Genomic DNA, 11,856 nt, shown 5'->3' with positions numbered 1-11,856 from the left:
AGCTGGCCATCTCAATCATCTCCACTGTAAGCTGGCCATCTCAATCATCTCCACTGTAAGCTGGCCATCTCAATCATCTCCACTGTAAGCTGGCCATCTCAATCATCCCCACTGTAAGCTGGCCATCTCAATCATCCCCACTGTAAGCTGGCCATCTCAATCATCCCCACTGTAAGCTGGCCATCTCAATCATCTCCACTGTAAGCTGGCCATCTCAATCATCCCCACTGTAAGCTGGCCATCTCAATCATCCCCACTGTAAGCTGGCCATCGCAATCATCCCCACTTTAAGCTGGCCATCTCAAACATCCCCACTTTAAGCTGGCCATCTCAATCATCCCCACTGTAAGCTGGCCATCGCAATCATCCCCACTTTAAGCTGGCCATCTCAATCATCTCCACTGTAAGCTGGCCATCTCAATCATCCCCACTGTAAGCTGGCCATCTCAATCATCCCCACTGTAAGCTGGCCATCGCAATCATCCCCACTTTAAGCTGGCCATCTCAATCATCTCCACTGTAAGCTGGCCATCTCAATCATCCCCACTGTAAGCTGGCCATCGCAATCATCCCCACTTTAAGCTGGCCATCTCAATCATCTCCACTGTAAGCTGGCCATCTCAAACATCCCCACTTTAAGCTGGCCATCTCAATCATCTCCACTGTAAGCTGGCCATCTCAATCATCCCCACTGTAAGCTGGCCATCTCAATCATCCCCACTTTAATCTGGCCATCTCAATCATCCCCACTTTAATCTGGCCATCTCAATCATCCCCACTTTAATCTGGCCATCTCAATCATCCCCACTTTAAGCTGGCCATGTTGAAGATAATGAATGCTCCTGTACTGCAATATATTTCACCAATGACCTTGTATTGTTTACCATCAAAATACCATCAGTCCTACAACATAAAGTGATGTTTGAAGTCTAATTACTCTTGTAACACCTGTTAAACTTCAAATATTTTACATATGTTCTGGTCATGTAGTTCTCAACCTTTTTAAGGCTACCGAACCCCACCAGTTGCATATGGGCATTCACCGAACCCCACTAGTTGCATATGCGCATTCACCGAACCCCACCAGTTTCATATGGGCATTCACCGAACCCCAAAAGTTTCATATGCGCATTCACCGAACCCCACCAGTTTCATATTGGCATTCACTGAACCGCACCAGTTTCATATGGGCATTCACCGAACCCCACCAGTTTCATATGCGCATTCACCGAACCCCACCAGTTTCATATGGGCATTCACCGAACCCCAAAAGTTTCATATGCGCATTCACCGAACCCCACCAGTTTCATATTGGCATTCACTGAACCCCACCAGTTTCATATGGGCATTCACCGAACCCCACCAGTTTCATATGCGCATTCACCGAACCCCACCAGTTTCATATGGGCATTCACCGAACCCCAAAAGTTTCATATGCGCATTCACCGAACCCCACCAGTTTCATATTGGCATTCACTGAACCCCACCAGTTTCGTATGGGCATTCACCGAACCCCACCAGTTTCATATGCGCATTCACCGAACCCCACCAGTTTCATATGCGCATTCACCGAACCCCACCAGTTTCATGAGTCGGGTGTGTGTCTTGACCTCTGAACCCCCGAGACTGACTCACATAGGGTTCGATCGAGCCCAGGTTAAGAACCCCTGTTCTAGTTAATTGTTAATGACGACTCAAGCGGAATTAATTTAAAACGACCAGGGATGGGAATTTAAAAGTCTAACATAACATAACAGATAAACACTTTTAAATTGCTGTTTAAAAAAAATGAATCCCTCGATTTTAAACGTTGTCAAAACGTTAACAACAAAAAACTACGCCACATTGGGTCTTGCACTGTTTATAAAATGGACCAAAATTATTATCTAATGTTTGAAATTCTCTTCAGTAAAAATGTTAATATTAATTCTTTAGTGTTATTTTGTTTAATGTTATATGTGGTTTTTTTTTTGTATTTGATTGCTTTTTTAATGTTCAAAGGTTACATCCCTTGTTTGGTATGCAAACTTGTGGATAAGGTGGAAGAAAGTGAAGAAATGAAGTAAGTCAGTGGATACAGAAGTAGGGTAAAAGTGAAGTAATGAAGTAAGTCAGTGGATACAGAAGTAGGGTAAAAGGTAAGTTAGCAGAGAGATGCAGAATTGAGAAGCAACTGTAATCAAGTTTGATGAAAAGAATTGTTTGAAAACAGAAATGGAAGCAATGTCTAGCTGAGATTATCTCTAACTCTAAATTTACATTTAAAGTTGTCTGAGATCCTCTGTAGTTTTACAGTTAGTTGTCTGAAACTGTACACATAAAAAAATGAATAATATTGCTGAAGTTAGCATTGGGTACACTTCTCAATTTAGTTGGGCATTTAACACTCTTACACACTCCTAACCTGAAAGTCTCGATTCCACCCAGCTCTGATGGGTACCTGACTCAGGTCCACCAAGCTCTGATGTGTACCTGACTCTAGTCCACCCAGCTCTGATGGGTACCTGGCTCTAGTCCATCCAGCTCTGATGGGTACCTGACTCTAGTCCACCCAGCTCTGATGTGTATCTGACTCTAGTCCACCCAGCTCTGATGGGTACCTGACTCTAGTCCACCCAGCTCTGATGTGTATCTGACTCTAGTCCACCCAGCTCTGATGGGTACCTGACTCTAGTCCACCCAACTCTGATGTGTACCTGACTCTAGTCCACCCAGCTCTGATGGGTACCTGACTCTAGTCCACCCAACTCTGATGGGTACCTGACTCTAGTCCACCCAACTCTGATGGGTACCTGACTCTAGTCCACCCAGCTCTGATGTGTATCTGACTCTAGTCCACCCAGCTCTGATGGGTACCTGACTCTAGTCCACCCAATTCTGATGGGTACCTGACTCTAGTCCACCCAGCTCTGATGGGTACCTGACTCTAGTCCACCCAGCTCTGATGGGTACCTGACTCTAGTCCACCCAGCTCTGATGTGTATCTGACTCTAGTCCACCCAGCTCTGATGGGTACCTGACTCTAGTCCACCCAACTCTGATGTGTACCTGACTCTAGTCCACCCAGCTCTGATGGGTACCTGACTCTAGTCCACCCAGCTTTGATGTGTACCTGACTCTAGTCCACCCAGCTCTGATGTGTACCTGACTCTAGTCCACCCAGCTTTGTTGGGTACCTGACTCTAGTCCACCCAGCTCTGATGGGTACCTGACTCTAGTCCACCCAGCTCTGATGGCAAGTGAAAGTAAGAAGATGATAACATTTTTGCACATGCTGATGGTGATCTTGTTATGGCCAGGCCCCGGCCGGGACGGCTAGTATTGTTTTGTATTGTATATGTAAATTTACACTAAGAGACTCTACATTTTTACTGTGTTTACTGAAACTAGTTGTGCTTCATAGGTTTCATGGCGGGTAATTAAACGTTTAGCTATTGCAGTTTAGTTGTAGTAATATAATATACGATTGTAATGTTTACTGTGAATAAAGATTGAAGTTACGTGATATATACATTTTAATAGTGTGATATTTGATGAAGAGTTGTAGAGTGATATAACTTGAAATAAAGTGATAAGAGTGATATAAGATAAAGTGTTGTAGTGTGATATAAGATGAAGTTTTGTAGAGTGGAATATTTAAGAAATAAAAATAATGTTTTGCTAACCAGAAAGTCCTGTAAAGTTATATCTGTATTTTTTTTTACCTAGCCACAGTCCTGAGGTACAACCCATTAATATTCGAAAACGAAACAGCATCTAATGACAACAGTAGCAGAATAGGTAATTTGTGTTCGGATAATTTAATGACACTAGTAGTAGAATAGGAAACTGTGTTCGTATTTAATGACACCAGTTGCAGAGTACATACCATATGTATTTCATATGTTTTTAGAATGTGTATATAATATTTGTGTATAACATGTGTATTGCATGTAGATATAAAAAAGGTAATAGAGTGTTCGTCACACATGTGTGTACAGCATGTATATATGCGCTATGCAGTGGCGTAGGCAGGGGGGGGGTTAGGGGGGTCATACATAGACCCCTTGGTATATATATATATATATATATATATATATATATATATATATAAAGTATGACGGGGGGTGCAAATCAAAAGTCTGAGAGGGGGGGTGCAAATCGAAAGCTTGTCCCCGGCTAAAAATTGGACCCCCCCCCTTGAGACCATCCTGGCTACGCCACTGGCACTATGTAATATAATGCGTGTAACATATGAACAATATGTGTGTATAAGATGTGTGTACAGCATGTGTGTAAGCTTACAGTATGTGCCACACTCTACAGCCTGCAGCGCTGCAGTGGACATCGTGTTTCTGATCGAATCCTCCGAGCACGTGAAAGGCCGCGAGAACTTCACCCAGATGCTGTGGTTCGCCTCCAACATCTCCCACAGTTTCCTCATCAGCCCTGACTACGTCCTTGTGGCCGGTGTGGTGTTCAGTGATGTGGCCAGCAAGATGTTTGACCTCAAGGACCACAGGGACAAAGATAACGTTCAGTCGGTTCGTCTCGTTTATATTTTAACACAGACAGAGTTTGATGATAAATAAAATACTAATCATGCAATAAGCAGCAACTTTATGCTATGTATATATATATATAATTCTCTACTGGGAGACGTTAGAAAGCAAGCTGCAAGCGCGACTTGCAGTCCCCTCTCTTCCTCTCTATCGCTACCACCCCCCCCCCAACCTCACATGGTCTAGTGAGCTGTGGTTCACGCTAGATGTTTACATTTTACAATCCTGGAGCCGGATTTGGTGACGGCTATTAGGGGCAGATAATTTAGTTTGAAACGATTTTATACTTAGAGGAGGTAACTAAGGTGAGGCTGCTTTCACGGGGGGAGGAGACGGGGAAGGGGGGGGGGGTAGTGTTTTAAAGCAAACCATTTTCAGTGGCAGCATTGTAACTGTCGAATTCACAAATTATGAATTACTGAAAAGTAGAAAATAAAACAACTAAATAACGGCGTATGATACGCCGCGGGTCGACTCGTATAATATAATGTAACTTAGTTTTCTGACCCTGGTAATCTATTTGACTGTCACGTGTCGCCCGTCCTGTTTTGTAGGCTCTACTGAACAGTCCTTATATGGAGCGAGAGAGCAGGACAGACGAGGCACTGAGCCTGGTGGAGCAAGGCGAAATGTTTGGTCTATAGGCCGGTGGTCGCTACAACGCTGCCAGACTTGTCATTGTCATCATGGCCGGCTCCTCGAGCAGGCCGGACAAAGGTCAGCTATAGAGGTCACTCACGTCTGACAAAGGTCAGCTATAGAGGTCACTCACGTCTGACAAAGGTCAGCTATAGAGGTCACATACGTCTGACAAAGGTCAGCTATAGAGGTCACTCACGTCTGACAAAGGTCAGCTATAGAGGTCACTCACGTCTGACAAAGGTCAGCTATAGAGGTCACTCACGTCTGACAAAGGTCAGCTATAGAGGTCACTCACGTCTGACAAAGGTCAGCTATAGAGGTCACTCACGTCTGACAAAGGTCAGCTATAGAGGTCACTCACGTCTGACAAAGGTCAGCTATAGAGGTCACATACGTCTGACAAAGGTCAGCTATAGAGGTCACTCACGTCTGACAAAGGTCAGCTATAGAGGTCACTCACGTCTGACAAAGGTCAGCTATAGAGGTCACTCACGTCTGACAAAGGTCAGCTATAGAGGTCACTCACGTCTGACAAAGGTCAGCTATAGAGGTCACTCACGTCTGACAAAGGTCAGCTATACAGGTCACTCACGTCTCACAAAGGTCAGCTATAGAGGTCACTTACGTCTGACAAAGGTCAGCTATACAGGTCACTCACGTCTGACAAAGGTCAGCTATAGAGGTCACTCACGTCTGACAAAGGTCAGCTATAGAGGTCACTCACGTCTGACAAAGATCAGCTATAGAGGTCACTCACGTCTGACAAAGGTCAGCTATAGAGGTCACTCAGACAAAGGTCAGCTATAAAGGTCACTCACGTCTGACAAAGGTCAGCAATAGAGGTCACTCACGTCTGACAAAGATAGCCACTCTGGGGGGCAAACGGCACCGCCTTACTGCCGGGGGGGGGAGGGCTGAGGGTGCCCTCAGAAATAAAACAAAAACGTAATGCCAGAAACCTCCCCAAAAGTCAGAGTTACTTTCAGGAAAAATGTCTGGAAAAAAAAAACCCACTTCCTTTGGCGTATTTTCACCGATTTCTCAAAGTTTCTTTGCGATTGGATGAAAACCAAAAACGTATAGTGTTAATAGCGCCATATTGATTAAATATTAATTAGATCAACAAATGAAATGTCATTAACGTGAAGATATAGTGATGTTATTAAGGATGGGCCTATTTTACCCCCCCCCCCCCCACACTGAATCCCACTACTTGTAAAGTACGAAAGGACTGGGGGCCTTTTTTGGAACTTTTAATTATTTCTACGATAGAAAAGAAACGGAATTTTTATTTAATTTTAACAATTATTTATATAAAAAAAAAATATTAAAATTTCAACGTAAAAAGTGTTAATTTTTTAAGAGCGAAAAGGGGCCCTAAATGCCATGGGCCCCTATACCTTGCTTACGCTAGCTTTACGGTAGCTACGCCACTGCTCATATCTTTACCGTAACTAAAGACTAAATGATGGTAAACAAAACAGATATAAAAGTCCTACTATTGCAATGCACTAAAAATAAGAAACTGGTAAAAATTAAAATCATTAGTGGTTGTAACAATCTTTGGGACACGATAGTTTTTTTTTAATGTGTTAATGTAGCTGAAAAAAGTAATCGTTTTTATAGGTTTTAATGCATTTAGAAGACACGTTATTAAGATGGTTTTACACAAGTTTTATTTCCACGTTTTCTTTAACTTGCTTTCTCTGTTTATTTGTTTGTCTTTCCAATCAAATCTTGCGATCGAAATTTCTGGCACTTCCCAGTTAGCTAGCGCGCTGAAATTTTCAGGGAAGCTTTCTTTTGGATGACCATAGAATATGCAATTGTTATTATTACTAAATTGATCAATGGAAACATTTTATTGAGCATTTTAGACCGCTATATAATCTATATATATAATTCTCTTCTGCGAGCCATTAGAAAAAAAACCAGCGACGCGTAGCTCGCGCGCAGTGAAGCGAACGATCCCACGACGCGACAGGCTTAGGGGCAGATAATTTAGTTTGAACCGACTTAAAACTTACAGGAGGTAACTATTACCACTGGTGGCCAGTTTTGGGGAGACGATATGGTCGAGTGGTTGGACACACGATTGCTATCCCACTCGACACGGGTTCAAATCTATGTGTTCTAGTCAGTAACCAGCCCTCGTCCTAACCGCTATCAACTAACCTCTGACAATCATTCACTTGCGATTGAGACCGAAGAAGAAAGGGTCTATCGTTTTTTACGAGTTGTCTTTTTACGAGTTGTCTTCGTTTACCCAAAAAAAAGTGAAAAGATAAAATCGATAGCAAGATTTCAATGCAAACAAACAGACAAAGACTAAAAAGTAGAAAATAATAATCATTAAAAAAGTTTCAGGCGCCCTGTTTTTCTTACAGTTTCTAATACTGTTGACTCTCTACAAGCTCCCTAATAAAAGTCAATAGTATTATCTAATCAATAGTAATATAACTTTTACTTCGGCGCCCCACGTTTTTCATCGCTTATAGTAGAGTGATCGCTTGCATTATTTTGATGTATAACATTTATTTTCTTCTTTTTAGTTCAATCAGAAAACGTGGGTTTTTTAAAACTTTTTTAATGATTATTATTTTTCGTTTAGATATAATTAGGGAGAAAAGATAAAAATACATTCCTTTACCAAATAGAAGAAATGTACTGCTTAATTCCCTTGTAAATGTTGAACTTTTGTTTTACAGGTGTTCTTGATTAGCATGAGTTGCCTCCCCTCGCAGAGCTATTTGAACTGTTTGATACATAAGTAAAACCAAACCCAAGTATCAAGAACAGTTGTATCTAGAGGCCGATATCTATAGCGTGGTTTGATTCGTTCGTATTTCTTCTGGGCATGGACTGGCTACATGAAAACAATATATGTGTATGGCTGAGTGGTGTGGGGGGGGGGGAGTATTGACTCGTGTGATGTATAATAATATTAGATATTATTTGATGGAATAAAATGGCATTTGTTAAAGTGTTTACGAATACTTGGGAAATAGTATAGTTAGGTAAAAACAAACTACAGCTAGCTAACAAGGCAATTAAACTAATCTACCAGGTAATTAAAGCTAATTAACTACTGAATATAGCTAGCTAACCAGGTAATTTTAGCTAGCCAACCAGTGAATATAACTGGTCAACGCAATGAATATAGTTAGCCAACCAAGTAATTATCGCTAGCGAACCTGTTGAATATAGAGAGCCAACAAGTGAATTAAACCTAATTAGATTACCACAAGAAACAGATGTTTGACTGTGTCCACACGTCAATAGAATGAGTCACATCAAAACACCTGACGTTCCAATTTGTCATTAGCCAGAAGTTTCTAGAAAAGACCATCTGCCAATTTCAAAAGACAATTTCGACATATTGAGTGACATCGGGGATAGAATGGGGGTCTCACTTAATTGATCCTTTTTTTTTGTTCATTTTACGAATAGTGTTTCTGTTGGCTACATGGTAAAACAAGGTGGGCTCAATTTTTCAAAGCAAGTTATTTAACATTTGAAGGTTCTAGTGTTATGACGATTTCAAGCGATCTTTTTAGGCCAATTTAAGTGTATAACTTTATTTGACCATACATTTTAATGTTATGTTAATTTGGAACGATCAATAAATATACACGTGTATCAATATCAAGATTTGAAAGTAAAGAATCTTTATCGATCTTCGTCAATCATACACGTTTGAGGTTAAATACGACGACAAACACACAAATATACAAACACACAAACATACACTCTAGGGTAACGAAAATTTACTGGAAGCTACTTAAAAACCCAGTAAAGCGTAACAAACCTACATGGGCCATCACATGACATTAAGACAGTCAGACAGACATACATGGGTCATCACATGACATTAAGACAGTCAGACAGACATACATGGGTCATCACATGACATTAAAAAAATCAGACAAACATACTTGGGTCATCACATGACATTAAGACAGTCAGACAAACATTTAGACAGTCAGACAAACATACATAGGTCATCACATGACATAACAAGCAAATGTTCTGTTAAAATGTGTCATTCTTCAAAATTTGATTAAATAAAATGTTTACATCCGATGCAGCCGTTGATACAAAAGTGTTGCCTCCAGCCAAACTCATGCATGCACGATACTAATACAGCTCATTAACTGGTTTACCTCTAGACTTCACTTGTTTTGATCCAGCAATGGTTGCTGTTGTGAAGTATCCATACCACCAAACACTAACGACCCACAGGGATCTCTGAAAACACGGCTGACTAAAGCCATTATCAGTCGCGCCTATGTAATGAGTTTCAACTTTTAACAGATGTCCGTGTCAGCAGTTTGGTAAACTTTAGATAGCTAGCGCTTGTAGCAATAGAAGATAGAAGAGTAGACCATTCAATGTTCACAAAAAACGAGGATGAGAAAAAAAAAACATAATACAGATCCTTCATACTGGGATTATCCACATAGTGTAATAATATTTATTTATTAGGATAATTATATACATATATATATATATATATATATATATATATATATATATATATATATATATATATATATATATATATATATATATATATATATATATATATATACTAGGCATACTGCCTAGCTTCGCTTAGGTTTTCAAAAAAAAATTGAGGAATTGAATGATTAATTAATAGGTGATTGGCTGCTTAGGGCCTAAATTTATACAGTGGAGTGATTTCATATCACTCAGGTATTGATGGAATATTCGCAAACTTATTACTCGCACGGTTATTAGAACTGCAAGGGGTTTCTTAATAGTATCAATCAAATATTATAATAAATTACTTTCGCAATTAATTTTTACAATTTCAGTACAATGCAAAACTTAATTTGTAACAAAATATTTATTTAAAACAATGCTATACTTTATGATTTTTGTTTTTTTTCTTAAAAAGAGTATACAAAATATTTAAAAAATATTACATTAAAAAGCTACCACCCCTGTTCATAGACCAAATGACCAAATCTCGTATAATGAGATTTTCACTCGCGGTCATTTTTAGCCCTCTTAGAGGGCTTTAAGTCTGACCAGTTTTTTTTCCATACGGCGTAGTCATCTTTAGAGGTGTATACAAAAATTAGCCAGATGTAAAGACGGTAAGTGCCCTAAAATCCGTTTTGAAATCATCCTGTTTTTCCCATAAAGATTATATAGGGAAATACGACTGGTCAGTTTTGACCCATTTACCGAATGTTCCCGGACACGGCGAGTTTTTTTGTGACACCCCAAGACGTTCTCCTACCACCTCACAAAATTTCAAGGGGGGTCGTAGGAAGAATTTTTTTTTCGTAATATAGCGCATATTAGGCGCCGATCAGTCGAGGTCAGTTTTGACCCCTTCTCCGTAGACTTTTCGGCCAAACGTCACAGGCGTTCGTGTTCTATCGCCCCAAGGAACCATCGTGCCAAATTTGACGCGCCTGCGGCGCTTGGTAGTGCCCTAACGGGCACTTGACCACTTTGCTTTATATATATATATATATATATATATATATATATATATATATATATATATATATATATATATATATATATATATAAAGACAATACCTTTTATTTCTGCTCATGTGTTGAAAGATATATCAATAACTGCAGATGTTACCGATAGCTGTGGAGTTGCAAAATAATTTCTCAGTGATCAATGGACATTTGATCAGGTTATAATGATTCGATACAAACGTTTGTTCTTTGGATTTGTGTACAAATATTTTTTTTTTACTTCTTGCTGTTATTTTAATTTGCCAGCATAGCTCATGTATCAACTTTTGTTAAACGTCTTGACAAGTCTAACAAGCAAAGACGCTGACTGTTTGTTACTAGTTGTATCGGTAACGCGAAACAATCTAATAACAAGGCAAGGTGAGCAACATAGAGCTTTGAGAATACACGGCCATAAAATGTAAGCACATCAAAATATATACAACAAAGCGCAATGTTATAACCTAAGGTCGATTAAAATATATTTTAAACCGATGGATCAACTGGTTTGATGTTAATCACGTGTGTATGAGCAATTTAAGAGCTAAACAACACAACACTAATGAAAATTCATCGAAGTATTTTCTGATTTATTTTTTTCACCAGTGTAAAATTATCCCGTCAAAACTGCCCTAGGACAGATGATTAAGAGTTCACGAGTTTCTGTGAAAGCGGCAAATGAAGAGATATTATGGTCAACCTAAGATCTATTATCAGTCGCCTTTACTTTATCTAACATGAAAAATGTACAAACCAATGAAGGATGGACAAGGGGACTTCCTTAGTGACACGAAGGTGACACTTCTGAAAAGCCAACATACAATAAGAAATTTCTTAATTCAACATAATTGATTCCATTTAATTGATAACATTCAACACCATTTGAAGTATGATTTATTTTGTATAATTTTGCATTACGTCATGATATTACAATGAAAGGATACTAAACGATGTTCGTTTAATTGAATAACATTATGAAGGTTTAAAATGTGCTTAGTACTCGTTTGTAGAGACACGTTTTGCAGGTACTACAAATATAAATAGCATAATAGTTTCACTTAATTTTTTATGTTTTTTAAGTATATTACATTTACTAATATAACAAAAGGGAAGTAGTTCTGTATGAGTTATTGAAAATAATTAACGGGGTTGTCTTTCTTACATCGGT

The 11,856-nt window shown here is 39.4% G+C and overlaps 1 protein-coding gene across 1 annotated transcript; it reads left to right on the top strand.

Annotated features, from left to right (window-relative positions):
- Positions 1-3,232: 3,232 nt before the first annotated feature.
- Positions 3,233-5,252, top strand: LOC131948409 (von Willebrand factor A domain-containing protein 2-like). The gene is made up of 4 exons (XM_059310017.1): positions 3,233-3,245; positions 3,709-3,780; positions 4,306-4,523; positions 5,096-5,252. Exons 1-4 carry the CDS (start codon positions 3,233-3,235, stop codon positions 5,183-5,185), a joined length of 393 nt encoding a protein of 130 aa, XP_059166000.1. The 3' UTR covers positions 5,186-5,252.
- Positions 5,253-11,856: the final 6,604 nt, after the last annotated feature.

Source organism: Physella acuta, unplaced genomic scaffold (assembly GCF_028476545.2).
Source record: "Physella acuta isolate Inbredline_101_S28 unplaced genomic scaffold, ASM2847654v3 ptg000642l, whole genome shotgun sequence".
Lineage (NCBI taxonomy): Eukaryota > Metazoa > Mollusca > Gastropoda > Physidae > Physella > Physella acuta.
The sequence above is the reverse complement of the archived record's forward strand: the minus strand, read 5'-3'. Positions and strand labels throughout refer to the sequence as shown.

Excerpts from the sequence above, each read along its gene's own strand:
- LOC131948409 (XM_059310017.1), top strand. Across the intron at positions 3,781-4,305 it reads TGACAACAGTAGCAGAATAG|CCTGCAGCGCTGCAGTGGAC; the intron begins GTAATTTGTGTT and ends CACACTCTACAG. Across the intron at positions 4,524-5,095 it reads ACAAAGATAACGTTCAGTCG|GCTCTACTGAACAGTCCTTA; the intron begins GTTCGTCTCGTT and ends CCTGTTTTGTAG.